This window comes from Pleurodeles waltl, chromosome 5 (assembly GCF_031143425.1).
Source record: "Pleurodeles waltl isolate 20211129_DDA chromosome 5, aPleWal1.hap1.20221129, whole genome shotgun sequence".
Taxonomy (NCBI): domain Eukaryota; kingdom Metazoa; phylum Chordata; class Amphibia; order Caudata; family Salamandridae; genus Pleurodeles; species Pleurodeles waltl.
Genome location: NC_090444.1, coordinates 1,095,542,974 through 1,095,560,259, shown reverse-complemented (window position 1 = coordinate 1,095,560,259; position 17,286 = coordinate 1,095,542,974). Strand labels below are relative to the sequence as shown.

The window sequence follows — 17,286 nt, the reverse complement described above, 5'->3', positions numbered from 1 at the left end:
TATTAAGATGAAGGGAATATGCTCTATTTCTATATATTCTTGGATATATTCCGATTTTCCAAGTATATAACTGTAATTGTATGTGGACACATTTGTTGCATATTTGTCTGTTCTTTTTTCCTTTGCTCATATGGTTTCCTTTCCTGTTTGGGACTCTACCGATTGCATGTTTTGTCCCCTTTTTCTTTACACACACTCTCCTCTTTCCCTTTTTGCTCATAAATATCAGCTGGTCCCCCACCCCCTTTTTTTTTGTCTCAGCATTCAGAGACAAGAGCTTTGATACTAACCTAACCACTCTTTTAGCCCGTTGTGTACCTTCATGTTACGATCAGATTCTCTTTTAATATAATAGTAAATATGCCCAAAATGGTGCCCCGTTTTTGCCGCATAGGCTCTTTATTTATCATCTGATGCACTTCCTAACGTAGTCCTTTCTCTATGCCTAGTGGCCATAACATACATGAGTTTGAGGCTTGGCGCGGCGTTCGTTATTTACTCGCTGGGACTACGCGCACGCCGTTACTGACAGTTTTCCCTGCCTCTCGGGACCGGGAGAGGTCAGGTAAGGGACATTGGTTTGCCGGTCTGTTTTTGTGCACGCAGGAGTGCTCTTTGTTTACGGACCGGATAATACAGCCTTCTTTTGACATACGATTTGGGTATACTTACGGGGATAACTTTGGTTGTGGTTTTTTTTTTTTTTGTTGGCATAATTTCTCCTTAATAAAACACGTTACTATGCTCTTACATTTTCTATGTATCATCATGGCATGCAAGGTGTCTAGGTAGGCTCAAACTATAGGGGATATTTACATTTTTAAGCACATTCTGTTATGATATTTAACGATAATTTCCTTGTAGCTCTTGGGCTACACGTTAATTGCTTGGTACCAATCAGGGTATTTCTCCTTTTGAGAGCCTGTAGCCATAAGTTAGGACTACCGGTCATGGAGTCTTTTTCATATATATAGTCTATCTTGTTTTTGCGGCTTTACTCAATGCGCGTCAAAATCTTAAGACATGGCAATTTTTATAACAATATACCTTTATATTATTTACACGTCCTTGGCCTGATGTGTGCACTTTCAGTGCAATTTTGGTCATCCGTTCTCGCAAGATAATCCTCCTGCTTGACTTTTTGTTCATTTGGTGGGCTCCCCGTATGTGCTTTAATTTTTTCTTTGTTATTTTGTCCTATAGGTGTGGGCTTATCAGGGCCCCATAAATACACCATCCTTTAATTACCGGATGTTTGATGTGCACAGTCCTTTCACCATAGAGGACCTCCGTTTCCTGTTCATTAAGGGACAACATTGGATATACCGTTCTCAACCATCTTTATGGTACGATTGAGATAGTCTCTTTCCCTCGCGTGCACGGAATACCCTCTAGCATGCTTTTTGTTTACAAGAAACTATATACACACTGTGGGCATCTGTTGCCTACTTTTTTAACATCCTTTGGGGGACCATTTCTGATTTCCACCATAGGCCTTTCTGCACACATACTCTGTGCAGTGGTGGATCTGGATACTTTTTTGGGCATTATGGCAAGGTGTCCTTTCAGCGCTAATTTAGTCTATCTTCACTCTTTACTATTCCCTACATCTACGTAGTTTTCACATGGTTTTCCTTAGACTCTAACCACCCAGTGTATATATATATATTTTTCTCACTTTTTCGTCGATCTTTCATCTGCACTTTCTGTGGTTATACACTAATATTTTTACAGCACAAACTAGCATGAGAGTATCTCTTTCTTAGACTTTTCGGCACTCTTAATGGCTATACACCTCTGAAATATGTTCCTTCTATTCTCACGGTTAATCAACCAGTCTGTGTTTTTTTGAGGTAACTTGTACATATTAGTTAGTGTTTTTTGTTATTTGTAAGAGATACCATCTTTCCCTTATTTCAGCCTTGAAAAAGTCTGTGTGGACGAAACACGTGGTGGCTGTTTCTGAACATTGATGTTTGATGTTTCTCAACCTAAGGAAATAAAGAAATCTGCATCTTTCTTCATTTTGGACTCATTACTCGGAGTGCCCTGGTTCTGTTTTGTTTCCATTTTGTCTATACAGCACGGCACAGAGGAGGTATCTTGCTATCCTTCTTTGGTCTGTGCACTTCGATACCCATGGTGGTTGGGTATCTACACCAGGCTGGCACCCTCCTCATGACTTTGCCTCGTCCACATTAACTTTGTTGCTTCGTGTTTCAGATGTGCGATTTGTAAGCATCAACCACCTTGTATTTATCTTCACCATCCAGGCTATAGTAGCCATACTCAGTAAGATAGATAGCCTCTAATCAAGGTGTGATGAAAAAATCTTAGTTACAAAATATGCACTCCATAATTTCTCAGTGTTTTACAGAAGGTCGATATGTCTTTTATTAAGGGTATGCTGTTGTAGCTATCCAGGAAAATATCAATAATATATATAGTTTTCAATTTAAAAGTTACTCTCCATGATTCTTCACTTGATTCCATATTTCATATTCTTGTTCTCTTAATATTCTATTCCATGCATTATACAAAAGTGTAACAAAACCTCCCAATAAATAACCTAAAACCGACAATGAAAACTTAGTTGTCAAATATTAATATAAATACATCATGTAGATTTAAACTAACTGCTGTAACTTGGTGACACATGTAGTTGTTCTTCTAAATTCATTCCTTTCGATGCCAAAACACCCAGCCTCTAAGATATATCTGGACTTCATTCTATGAAGCACGAGAATTCCATTGTGCCCTATCTGGTATTTTGGAATTTAATCAATTCTGAAATATCCCCATGTTTTCCAGTCGCCACTGTGTACCTTGTTAAAATGTCACACTGTGCTGTAGCACGTCTTTGATAGCAATAGCACGCATACGTTTCTTTATGGGAAAAGTGGTTCTGCCAATATACCACATATTGCAAATACACATTATAACACATACAACAAATTCAGTTATACAGGTGATATGTTTGTGAATAATACGTTTCTTGTTAGTTTGCTGTAAATAGTTCCTTAACTTTACTATACTTGCATGCTTTACACCCACCACAGAAATACAAACCAGGGGTTATGCGCAGTCATGAGGTTTACGCAGGGTTTAGATAGCTGTGTACCAATCTATCCCATAGCTAAGCACTCTTCCTGTACATAGTAAAAGGGCTAGGTGCAATTACTCCTGTCAATAATTTGCTTGCTGTAAAATACCCCAATATTTTCTTAAGATGTTCCGCAATTCAACTGACTGAATGGCATAGGTGATAATAAAGCAATTCGGTTCTCGTGTTTTTTACATTTTCATAGAGGACCCTTGTGGTGTCTCCTGCTTGTAGTTCTAAATTTAGAATCACATGCAGATTAGTGGAATTAGGAATGTTATATTACAAGGTGCCAAGACTGGGATGTGTGTATCATTCTGAGTCAGTTATTGTCCAACTGACTATGGACGAGGTGTACAGAAATACGCCTCTGTGATTTTTCCTACCTGGATGTGGAAGACTCTGTCTTTCAAACATTACCCTGGCAATGAAGGATACAGGTACACCTCTACATGGAGATCAAAGAATAATGAAGGACGACAGTGAAGGAGGTGAAAAGTCAAATTCAGGTGACTTACGGAGAGAAGGAATGGCCTTTTGATGATTCATAGCAAGCAGATGTTGCTGAAGTGCTCCTTAATGTCGACCTCAGCAAGCGGATCACATTGAAGGAAGCGGAGGGGCTCAGAAGTGGGCCACAAAGAAGAGTATTGTCTGAAGCTAGTGATGTCACATGAGGCCTTCAAGATTCGTGGCAGTGTTTGAGCATCTTCAGTTGGAAAGCAGTTGTGGTCTGTGCGGGGAGCAAGATGGTTGCTGTGTAGTGTGTAGCCGAGGCTCGTTGGCCCCGCCTACCCCGGATTCCGCCGTCAGTCAGTCAGTTTGGAGCATGCAGGACGCGGAGCAGCCGGAGAGAAGCTGCTCTCCCCGTCGTCTTCTCGCTAGCTTCTTTTGGCGCGTTCCGCGAACCAAGGCGGATTATGGTAGCGGCAGAGGCCCCGCGTACACAGGACCAAGAAGAATTTTAAGGAGCGGTGTGCTCCGACAGATGCCTACCGCAACGGTGATCATAACGCTGGGATCACGCACGTGTCTCTACCCCCGGACGCTGGATTCAGATGGGGGAGCGCTATAAGGGAGGATGTTCTTGCTGCTCCGTCCCTTCCCCAGCACCTACGAACCCAAGTAAGAGGGGGGAGGGAAGGGAAGTGTTTGACTTGCTGGGCCATAGACAAGGCAAGACACTAGGTGCGAGGTGCCTTAATGGAATTGATTTAGGGGTGTGGGGATTGCAGATGAAGTACCAGGTTTCAAGCTGCAAAGTGCTCTTTTTAAGGCCAATGGCTACAATTTAATGAATGTTTGGCAGCTCCAATGTTATCTGTCACACAGTTTGGAACAGCTGACTACCCTTGCACTTCTTACCAGCCTGTAAGGTGTGCTATCAAAAGGGTGATACAAGACGTGATAGCAGCAGTAATAGGATTAGCTGGATTTGTGAGAGCATTTCCTTACCAACTGGGAAAAATTCTACTGGCCTTGACGACCACTTTACTCACCTATTGGAGGTTAGGGGGAAAGACAAAAGTCAGTCTAGTATCACGTCTTTTCTTGCAGGGGGGCACAAGAAAGCTGCACTGCACGTGCAATCCCCCCTCTCGGAAATAGTTAGTCTATATACCCTTGGGTACCTATAGCGATAAGATTCTCCCCGAAATCAAGGAACCCCTTATAAGAACTGCACAAGGCGGTGACGGTCTATCGGGGCCCTGGATAGCAGTGTGGTAACAAGAAGAAAGGAGAGGGGTTCCTCCATCAGTAAAGAGGGGCTCCAAGCGCAGCGGTCTGAGACCCTAATTGGGGGAGAAGCTGCAAGTAATAGAACCGCTACATTGGGCACTGAAGCTGTGCAATATATGCCGCCAAAACTGAAGGGAGGAGACAAGGAAACGGAAAGAGGCCTGAAACCTTCGGATTGGGCTAAAGACAGTGGGGATAAATTTTACTCTCTGACAGAGGAGTCAGATCTTAGTAGCGGTGAGCATGGCGTAAGCAAATCCAGTAGCAGTATGTCCTCCGAGACTGGAAACATATCATCAAGCAACGATCCCACAGTACGGCAGCTGCGGCGGCAACGTAAGTGCACAAAAACACGGCCTGGCCCCCATGAAGGCACTGAATTTCCCAACATCAAGCGGTAGTAAGACTCTTAAATGGGATTACTCTGGCATTAGACTAACAGATATACCTACCATGGATGGTCAACAGATGGCTAACAACAATATGGAAGGAAGCACAGGAGGTCCGATAAGTAGCGCATGTACAGTTGGCGCTGATTCCGGGATGCTGCAATCGATCTACAATTCAATTAAAGAACTTCAAACAGAGACTAGGATCGAAAATCGCTGCGCAAGGGTTGCTACAAAGCGTCTGCAAGGAACAGTTTGCAAATTAATGTACCGAAATCGAAACGAAGCTGTGCTCAGTGGACAAAAGGAAAACGGCAGTTGAAGTGGACGTTGATACCCTAAAAGAACAGTGTGTTACGCTGGATGGCCAACTGACTGATATAATGTGGAAGCTGGAAGACTATGAGAATCGACAGAGAAGAAATAACCTACGTTTCTTGGGCATAGACGAAGGGTTGGAATGGAGTGATATTCGGGCCTATATGATTAAACTCTTACGGGGGGCTTTCCCAGAATTAGCTCACTGGGACTGGGAAAATGAGATTCAGCGTGTTCATAGGTTCCCGGCAACTCGACGGGAGGGAGGGCACTCAGCCGAACCTAAATATCCTAGAGCCATCCTGGTCTTTTTTGGTAATTACTTGTTACGGCAGGTAATTTTCGACAAAGCTCGTCCAAATACCCCACGTAGTGTGGAAGGAGTTACTTTTTTTTACTCGGCCTGATTTTTGTCAAACAACTGTTGAGCGCAGATGGCGGCTCTGACAGCTAATTAAACCATTTTTGGACAAGGGAGGGGAAGCATATTTGATGGCCCCTGCACGCCTAAAAACGGTAGTGAATGGGAAAGTAAGAGTGTTTACATCAGAGATCCAAGCAAAAGAATAACTGATGGGGCTCAAAGACGGGGGCCAAAGATGTTAAATGTTAAATGATTTCGGGGGTGGGCGGGCGGCTCACATTTACACAACACCAACATTCAGGCCAACAGTGGTCTGATTGCTGAACAGGATGGGGGGGGGCTGGCTGGGAGAGGGGGATCCCAAACAGTCCTAGTGGGGGGAGGAGGGGGGAGGGTGGGAGTGGAGTGGGGCGGTGTGGGGTGGGGGATGGGGATGGAAGAGGGACGTGGGAGGAGGGGGAAATGGGGGGGAAAGAAAAAGAAAAAATGGGAAAGGAAGGGATAAAGAGAATTACGAGAAATACAAGGGCAAGGGAGGAAACGGAGAAGGGAAGAACATCTAAGATACCCAAGATACTACTCAGCCAGGTAGAAAAGCAATCGAAAAGCTACTGGGGACGGGGGGGAGAATAGAAAATGACTAGACTTTGAATAGCTTCAATTAACATTTGCGGATTAAATGACCACCGAAAAAGAGGAAGAGTTGCAGAAGACTTAAAAACTCTTAGGGCTGATATTTATTGCCTACAAGAGACACATGTGGAATACAAGAATAGTAGAATTTTAGGGTCACTTGGTATGAGAATGATAGTCTGCTCAGAACAAGAGGTTAAAACTAAAGTGGTGGCAATATTGGATCGGAGTAATAGACTAAAATTTACTCGACAGAAGACCGACAGGAATGGTAGATGGGCAAGCGTAGAATGCTGCTATGGAAAAGGATGTTTTACTCTATGCTCTATACATGGGGCAGTCACTGACGATCCGGTAGTAATGGATACCCTGGCAATAGAACTAACAGGATGGTCTCCACCGTATATTCTTTGTGGGGATTTTAATTTTAATGGCTCTTGGAATGGATTGCAGGATGTATTAACACCTGTAGTTAAGAAATAACAGGGGCACAAGCCTCGCGTATTCAAGGCAATGGTTGGCATTCAGAAGGAGCTAGGATTGGTGGACGCTTGGGTAAAGTTATGCGACCCCGATCCTGGATATACTTATTTCTCGGCCCCTCATGTGAAGTTGGCTCGACTTGATTATTTACTGACATCCCCTGAACTGCTAACGCATGCGAGCATGGAACTATTTCCACGGATTGTCAGATCATAACACATTAGTATTGGACTTGGATTGAGATGGTCTCGAGCATAAAGCTAGGAGGTGGACCTTTGAAAGAGGGCTTCTTAAGGATCCTGAATATTGTGACTATATGAGAAATTGGATAGTCAAATTTTTGGGGATAAATCAGGGGTCCGCCCTGGTAGAGATGGTTTGGGACACTTTAAAAGCAGGAGTACGGGGGAAACCCTTAGCTTTAGCATTAGGGGGAAAAAAAGCACCCAAAGTAAAATAAAGGACCTACATATGAAGCTCAGAGATGCGGAAAGCATTTGTGGTCCAACACTCAACCTACATAGGCTGTTGTACCCGAGTGCTTACAGAAACTGACGCTGGTACCAGGAGACTGCAAGCGTGGAAACAGGTGCAACTGCCTATTGAAACTCACGTTGCATCAAAGTTACAGAACCCATTTTGGAAGTATTCTGCATCACACATGTACACTAGCTGTGGCAAGAGAAATTTATGATTGACTGGCCATCCACGTCACCTAGCAGCGATAAAGATGTGCTGTCTCTGTACTTTGCTGATGGGATTTGCCGGGTCAATTAGAAAACAGCAGTGACTGGCACACTATAAACAGAATGATGGATGGAGCCTGGCAGCTAGCATTTTGGTGACAGGCAAACCTAAGCCTATCATTTATGGAGTGAGTGATAGTCCCATCTTAAATATATCGCACCACAGTGAGACGAGTCAATGCTGTGGGTAGTGAGTCATTTGAGTGGGAATTAGCACATTTTAACATGGCCACGTATTATTATAAGAGACTTACATATGAACTGCCAAATAGGTAGTGGTTTTCTACAAAACGTGGTATCTGTTACTTAACTCTTCAATGATATTACATTGTATGTGATTGCTGGTTACGTTAAGTTTTTTCCTAAAGTTTAACAAACCAGTTTTTTTTTTTTTGAGTGTGTGGCACATTGTAAGAGATAACAGTGAAGTGTGAAGAAAAAATTGCACGTGTAGTTTTGGTTATGTTTCAGTATAACTGAAAATATGCAAAATGTTACGCAACTCCCATTTTTCTTAAGTAGCCCAGGAGAACCAACGATTCCATGGAGAAACTGGAAGAAGATGTTCAACTATTATATGAGAGTGCAGGGGCTAACGTTAAGTGCTTAAAGAGGGCATGCTTTATTGATGTATTGTTTGGGGGTTAGGGGCAAGAAGTCATGGAAAATATACCAGATCTGTATGCTGAAGAACAAAGGAATGTAAATGAGTAGAAAATGTGTTTATTGAAAATGGATAGACATTTCCTACCCAGAGTGAGCACAATAATAGAGAGATATTATTTTGGAAGGCATAAAAAAGGAAAGGATGGAAAGGTGGAAGAGTGTGGAACGAGTCTAGGAAAATTAGTAGCCACATGCAAGTTTGATGCAACGTTAGAAGAAAGAATTTGAGATCAGTTTGTGTTAAGATGTAGTAGTGACACGATCATAGAAGAATTGTGTTGAAGGATGAGCCACCCTTAGAGGAAGTGATTTTGGTGGCTAAGAGAGTGGAGCATTTGTTTCATAATTAAGTTCAGGTATGGATAAAAGTGTGACAAGTTCAGAAAAAGTTGAAGAATTGGTGTGTGAAGTAAAAAACAAAAAACAAAACTAGGAGGTTGTCAAAGAGAAAGAGATTCAACCATATTCATGGGAGTGGTTTTAGGTGTGGCATTAGTGTTCACAAAGCAAATGCAAGTAGTTGTCCATCTTTGAGTGTCTATTGCAATGGCTGTGGAAAAAAAGGTCATTTTTACAAATGTTGTCGTAACAGGAAAGAAAAAGAAATACCACAAGAGATGTTGAGGAAGTTTCCCAGGAAATTGTGTTTCAAATAAACAAGTTGGCTGACAAGAATGAACTTCCGTGTGCAAGTGTTGTGACAGATGTGGTGAAAGTGTTGGTGCAGTTTGACTCCTGTTTGCATTTGAAGATCATTTCTAAACAGTGCTATGTACGAGTCTTTGAGAAAAGAAACAAATTGCATGTCATGGATGTGAACCCTGGAGAGTGTGGGGGCAGCCAGTTACAATGCTAAGATATTTTGACAGTTGTTTTGAGTTAGGAGAAAGATATCTATGATTCTTCTAGCATCAAATTGCTGTTTATTTATGTATAAAAAAAGGAAGGGAGATGTGTGGTGTCTCCTGCAAGTCATTCTAATCTTAGAATCACACGCAGATTAGTGAAATTAGGAATGGTATATTACAAGGTTCCATGATTGTTGTGTGTATCATTTTGAGTCAGCTATTGTCCAACTGACTATGGATAAGATGTACATAAAAAAACCCTCATTATGTTCAATCGACAGCAGAGTTTGGATGTCCTTAACATCTTTAATAGACATGGAACTTGAGGTATTGCACAGAACATTAGCAACTTGAGACGGGGTATTAGTGTCATAGAAATACTTGTATAATTTACACTTGCGTATGAACTTGAATAGACTGATATGGAGTTGCGTAAAATCAGGTAGTGCAGTGGGTACAAACCCTAGGCCTTTTTTGAGGATATTGGTTTGGTCAGGATTCAGGATAACGAAGGAGAGTCGCCAATCATTGTTGTGAATTGCGGGTTGTCGAACGTGTGGTGACTCCCTCCTGTCTTTTGTTTGCGTTTGGATTTGTGTTTACCCCGCCTGATGGTCTTGTGGGTAATTCCTCCCTCTTCTGTAGTTGTTTTTGGCCCTTTCGATATCTCTCCAGTTCTAATAAAAAAGGTGACCTATGTGTGGGGGGGGTTAATTGTGCTTGTTCCCTCATATCCTCACTAGCACTACTAGAAATACTGGACAGATCTGTATCGCTAGTCGTAATACTGGAAGAAGGAAGATCTTTTTTTGTTGTTGTAGACTCCCTATTGAAATACAATTTGGCATGGTCATATTTCCGTGCAAAGGTGAAAGCCCTCCCATTTTTATAATCATTATCATCTCTCCTGAGTTTGCGAAGTTTTTTATTTTTTATGTATAGCTGATGTTTTTGTAGAACCTCCCTGAGGATATTGACGTTTTTTTACTTTGATATCAGGTGAATCTATACCATTGATATCCTTTTCAAGCAGTGCTATATCCTGTAATAGTTTGTCTCTTTTGGCCTTAGCATCACGAATAAGAATGTCCATCATACTGAATGACGATGTTATGAGGAGTTATTCCCATTCTTTTAATAGGTCAGGGCCGAGATCGTCAAATGAAGGGAACAGGATAACCCTCAGACCCCTAGGGATTTGTTTGTTATCCATATATTTTTGCGAAATCGTGTAGTCCCACCACTGTGAAAGTTCCTGTTTCTTTAAGCGTTCAAGTTTGATAAACTTGGTTCTGAGACCCTCCTGTGTGGGATTGTGTACATGAGGTAAAGCATTGCGCGCATCTGTCTAAAATAATTCTTCCAGCAGAGTATCTCTATTATCATTAAAAGTATCCATGATTAACACATAAGATTGCAATGGAGCCAAAGTAAATTTATCATCAAATTTCGAGTACTGGATGTATAGAAGGTGTTACGTAGCCTGGATGGTGCCTATACTCACTTAATTAGTTGGTCAGTTGTATGGACAATGGGTAGCATAAAGTCTGGGGTATAAGTCTTCAGAAAATAATGCTTGATGAGGGAGGATATTGGAGACACAGTGGGATACCAGTAATGCCACTAGAGCGTTATGTGCAAGAACGCCCCATTTAGTTCACTGTGTCAATGTATGGTTACCGTTGTCCAGACTAGCACACATAGGATAGGGGAATGTTGACTGAGAGGACCATCGGAGTCTTTGATTTATGTTTCAGTCTTAAAAGGCATTATGATTGCATATTGTCCATATTTTTGCATTTTTATTTAGGACATGCACAGTATATAACACTGTGACAGATTGCTCTGTTTTAATTTCTATTCAAAATAATTGTATTTTTGTTCTTTTTAGTCACCTGGGTACTTCGATGGAAGGCTGCACTTGTCTATCATCAATTAATTTGTTTTGCCTTATTTGTGCCGGGACCTCACAAGAAAGTTTGTGTGAAAAGGACTCTATTGAGTCGAAACACGTTACTTTCCCTGCCACTTTTTTATTTTTAACATCTTTATTGAGATTTTATGTAGTATGGTACAATAGGTGTACTCATCAAACCGATGTGCCAAAAGTAGTATTGCTGGTGTGTTGTATTGTGACTCAACACATACAATCATTGGTACATAATGTCATGGCACACATTGAAGGAATACAACAACCAAACCATGAGCTTTGAAGAAAGTCTAAGTATTGTGCGGCGGGCAGTGGTGGTATGTCTGCTTACTGCCTGTTTGCAGCATCAGGATAAGTACAATATTACAGTACATGCAATGCAGTGGTACCCCACGTGACTTGTGCTTGTGTGATATGGGGAGGGATCAGCAAGGCGGGGTGGCTGGCCAGGAGGGAAAGTAAAGCCTCCGTTAGCAGGGGGTTTCTCTACAGCCAATTGTGCAGTGTGCTTTGTTAGTTGGAGGCAGTGTCGATATCTGGTGAGCCCTGGAAGGCAAATAATAGACCACTGCATGTAATCACATTGGGGTGTTTTGAAAGTCCCCGTGCTTCTTCCCATGCCACTTATAAACACAAACTATACACTAACCCTCTTTGTTGTGGCTTACCTTACTCCTGTTTGGAATTTCCCATCAACAGTTAAAGTAAAATGAAGGTTACACAGCAAGAAAATCACCACTTATGGCTAGCTCTGCAACCCATAACTCGCACAACAGCCATACAAACTATACCTTACACACCAAATACATTGCCCATGACCTGAGCCTTGATGTGGCGGCAGCAGCAACTACAAATGATATACATGATGCTTCAGGTCAACTTATTTAATCGTATTAGAACTAGCAGCACATTCATGAATCTAGTTTTATAGATTGTTTGAGTATGTGGTACTATGTCATGGTAAAAGTGCCAAAGGAGAAGGGATCTCTCTGCCTCATGTATAATTTCTGATCACAGAACTAGCAGGTGACCCTCTCTGCACTAGTCAGATATTTAATGAGGATGCAATATATTTTTGTTCCTTAAATGGTATCCAAATGTGTCAGTTTGCAGACTTATTTTTAAATCCACAGATTCAACACTTGAGCCCTCATGGATCCTCAAAATTAGCACATACAAGATTGTTCATGACAGTCTTAGCCTGTGTGCTGCTCAAGGCACCCACAACTTCTCAAATTTACAAAGGCAACCCAGCTTATATTTGTATTCCAGCCTTTCTGGTTCTTTACACCAGTCAAAATTTCTACACCACATCGTAACTAATGGAGAGTACCCTATCCCAACTCTGAAATGTCTCTCACAAGGCCACTAATAGTGCCACATCTCTAATGTGTTGCTTCTTATGATTACACATTCTTCCTGATTACCAAAATAACTAACCTAGAAAGAAGATCGAGAGGGGTGCCAAGCAGTAATTAGGATTACCCAAAGATAGGAATTCCTCAGGTTTTTGCCCCCTAATAACTTATTTAAAGAACCTCTGCAAAACTTTGCAGACCTATTGCACCCGTTACAGGGGTGGAGGATTGAATGTTTTGCGGCGTTTGGTCAAGGAAGGTGCAAAGAAAAAAAGGAGGTCGCAAACACAATTGCACTCCAATTGATTTAACATAGACACGTAGGGCAAAGATGGACAGTCGGATTTTTGATGACGTTTGGCAGGATTGAAGATTATGGAGTGTAGATGATCCTTTTTGTGGTTGCGACTAGAAAGGGTAAATATTTTTGGAGTTATGAGCATTTTGAAACTTAGCGACATCTGTTAGAGCAGTAGTTTTTCAGGTAGTACCGCAGTACATAGCGATGTCAAGTTATTATCTAACTGGATGATGACTGTCTTTACAAAACTTACAGGCAGCCATGTTGTTTTAAGTCCACTCTGCCAGTGTTCCAGGGTAGGGTCATAAATATAGGTAAGTATTAGGTTTGACATGTTTACCGACCTATTACCTCTTTATTTCAATAATAATAGGTAGAAAAATATAATTAAAGGTCCTTATATAGTTAAAATATATATATATTACAAAGTACTGTGGTACCTTAAAAAAGAAAAAATTACATATAAAAATTGAAAAACACTAATACACAATATTTCACAAATATAGTGTACTACGGTGTCTTTGCAAGTTTTATTTTTTTTTACATGTTTAATTGTGTCAAAAAAGTTATATACCGTACTGCAGTAATACCTTAAAATTACTGCATTACTTTTAAAAAATTACAAAAAAAGGAAACATTTTGCAAAAAACCCAGCACGTGCTAGATACTACAGCGCAACTGTGTAAATTGGTTAAATAAATAAATAGAAAATTATAAAAACATTTCCATACCTATTTCCACTTTAAGAATATTGCAATCGGTTTGGAACAACAATAAAACCTACTACCTACCTATGTTTCTCTACTCCTTGAGCAAGGCTTTGGTATCCAAAATGCGTAAGTGCTTGCAGACGAAATAATATAGTATGGTTCTGGTATCATTATGGAGCGTACAACTCATGTTTCCTACGGGAAGTGTGTGAGTGGAGCAACTGGATATAACAAGTTTGTGTAATTTAGGTATGGTTTCACTATAGAAACTAAAGTGTTCCTAACTATAAGTTATCTGTGTTTGTTTATGGAATTTAAATTTTGTTAATGTTTTCATAAAAATGTGTTTCAAATCATGGTATTGAGTGTAATTTATTACGGTTTCGTTAATAGGAGTGTCGTACAATAAAATGAAGGAGAGTTTCGGACAGTCAAGCGTCGTACAGAGGCGAATTATTTAGTTTAATTGCGTGCAGTGTAGTAGAAGAGATTCCCTCCCGCTGCTTAGTAGCTCTGGAGATTTGAGGACCACGGGGTGATGTCTATGGGTTACTCCTTGTGGTCCCAATGTGCACTCTGTGCTCCATCACTGAATTGGGCAGCCCAAGCAGTCTGGGTTTCTTCAGGTTATGGAAGGGTAGGTAGCACCCACCGTTTAAGTACTGGGTCAGTTTGCACTAATGATGAACGAAGGAGGAAGCAGTTGTTCTCGGACCCAAATCATGCTCCAAAGCTGCTGCGTCAAAAGTTCCAGGGGCCTGCCGACTGCACACAAGCTGCTCGTGCTGCACTCCAAGCTGCTCTGAGGTAGGTAATTTGTCCCAGAAATCTGCCTTGCAATGTGCACAGGTCACCCCACACACCCCTTCAAGCATATCAGATGAGGATCTCACTTGCCAGGATCCTGAAATCAGAGACAATAGATCAGAGCTTCTCAAGGTACATCCGATCTGGTCGGCATCTTGGATACACCGCAGTAGCTGTGCGATGAATAATAATACCGACTTTAAGTTACCTAATTCAAAAACTTTCTAGGGTTGTGTTTACTACTTGCTGCAGAAAATGAAATGAAAACAATATAAGAAATTACATTTCCTATGAATAAAGATGTCAAATGTGAGTACATTTATATGTATAATAATACACATATAGAATGAAAGACGGAAATATAGAGCTGGTGAACAGAAAAAGATGATCCACCTAGGGTTACAAAGCATCCATGGACAATGGTTCTATAAATGCATACAAGGGGGTTGATGGCAACATGATAAATAAGACACCGGATAAATGGCTTAAAAATGTAAATACTATAAAATAGAACAGACCACAATATAGGCTTCCCATTGCTTATATTGTTTGAAATACCTAATTCATAAGGATGATGTCACATTATAATTTCTCTGAATAGTGGAAAGTAGTCCACAGAGGGTATGACATCAAATAAGAGTTAGAAAACCACTCCAGCTTACGAAATACCAATTGCCAACCAAATAATAGGAATTCACATGTACATGCATACACAAATATTTGAATGCTTTACTTGTTGAGCGGAATTTTCATTGATGTGGGACGTGCACGTTGAGAGGCTCCGCCCTCCGGATTCTCAGACTCCTTGTAGCCAAGGTAACCAGGTGGGGATGATTTATTATCATCCCATTCATCATCCCATTCATCATCGTCCACTGAAGCTGAGAAAATAATGAAAAGATATAAAACAAAATACTCCCAGAGGTTGTGTTCATAAAATAGATTTGGTATTAGCAGTTTCATGTAAATGGTAGAGCATTTCTTGACTACCACTTCCCCACATGCACGTGAGAAAGAAGACTGAAGTGATATAACAATACAGGACCTAAAATGGAATTAACAGTTCCGAAAACATACAAGGTAGAGTTTCACTTTGACTGAAAATATATTCAGATAATTAACCTTTTTCTTTTTATAACATATTAGACAGAAATTCAAATGTACTGTCGTGATTTAGGTAAGTGTAGTTCGTGAGCTTCCTCCTTTGCAATATTTTGGGAATCCTGCTTCCCAACAGTTTAAGAAGGAATAAACCTTGCTCTAAATAACAAAAGCTTAACAAACAAGTTAAAAAAATGATTTTTTTAAACTTTTGCAGAAATAAAAAACAAAAAACAAAACAAAAAAATCATACAAAGCTGAAGAACCAGTAAAGAGGAATGCTCCAGTAAGCAAAAGGCTGATTCCAAATCTAAGAAACCTTGCAACAACTTGAGGGCTATGAGGCTACTGATGTTATAACTGTCTTCTAGACAGATGATATTGAGATATAAAACATTATTTCTGATGAGTCAAATAAGTGAAGGTGGCAAACTCCTCAGTAGTTTGTAAAGCTGCATAAATAAATTAAGCAACTAGTGTAAGATGGCGGCAATAAATAGATGTCACACAGTAACAAACATACCAGGAGTTTTGTTGAAAGTACGCCAATAATTTTAAGATTAGCACAGCAATGAAGATGCCAGGCAAGGACTAGACTATTGTGATTCGTAGAAGAGAAAGCTGTTCAACAGTGGTCACTGCAATAAATTAAGGTGCCCAGAAAATGTCATTCTAGATCTAAAGAGTTGCTTGGATGTACCTTGCTTGGGTGAACAACTGTACATTTGATTATGAAAAGGTCTACTAACATCAGAGATGAATTACCCAAAAATAAATTTTCTACAATACCTACTTTCTACATGCTCTGCAACACTCTGCAGCGTCTCTGATTAAAATCCATGGTAGGCCATTGAATTTATGCTGACACTCCTTCGATTTATGTAACAGCTTTGGCTTCTTACGTTTATGGCACAAATTATGTTTTGTTTCCTCAGATAGCATGCCTTGGTAGCCACCTCACACACTGGCAACACTTCATGTCAATTATGTATATGCCAGTATCAAACATCAATATGGCTTGAATGCTCTGAGATTCTTTTAGAATGGTTTATATTACTCTGTTAGAAACTGGGTCTCTAACTGGCAGAGGTATGCATCCTGTACAAGTAGGAACCACAATCCTAATGAAGGAAGTCAGTTACAATCCCTAAATTAACCTGTGCTCAACTCCTGGTAGCTGGGCACAGAGCAGTAAGGCTTAACGTAAGAGGGAATGTGTAAAGTATTTGTGCAACACTTAAAACAGTAAAACAGTGAAAACACCACACAGAAATAATTTTAAAAAAACAAGACCAAAATAACAAAAATCCAATAAGTAGAATAATTAGAAATCAAGATATGAATTTGTAAAGAATATCTGCAAATGTAGTGCTTAGAAACTTAAAGTGCCAATTGGGGCTATCTGTTCATGTTAGACAGGGAGGGGTAAGTCCAAAGTTCAGGTCGACCATGATGGAACGCACACCGGCTACATGCCAACCCTGTCCCGCTAAAAAGGTACCTTGGATGGAGTGTTGCGTCAATGTCAGAGATCGAATACGAGGTGCAGAGGAGGCGATGTGACGGTGATGCGTCTGTTACAGTCTGCGCAGTTTGAGGATGCATCATCATCGAGCCACGAAGTTGACGATCTCCGAGCAGAGATGTGGCGTTGAACCATTGCGATGAAGGTGATGCATCATTGTCGGGCCTCACAGTCAGTGATGCAAAGGACATGAGCCGGTGGTGATGCGTTGATCCTGAGTCGCACAGTCAGTGAAGTGTTACGTCAAGGTGGATGTTGCGGTTC

At 40.8% G+C, this 17,286-nt stretch overlaps 1 protein-coding gene across 2 annotated transcripts in view; it reads right to left on the bottom strand.

Moving 5' to 3' along the window:
• The window catches only part of SNX9 (sorting nexin 9), an 844,750-nt gene that overhangs the window by 455,403 nt on the left and 372,061 nt on the right, over window positions 1–17,286 (bottom strand). For both annotated transcript variants that reach the window (XM_069235304.1, XM_069235305.1), the window contains one exon: window positions 15,130–15,277. In XM_069235304.1, coding sequence (XP_069091405.1) covers window positions 15,130–15,277 — 148 coding nt within the window. The remainder of the gene's footprint in view (window positions 1–15,129; window positions 15,278–17,286) is intronic.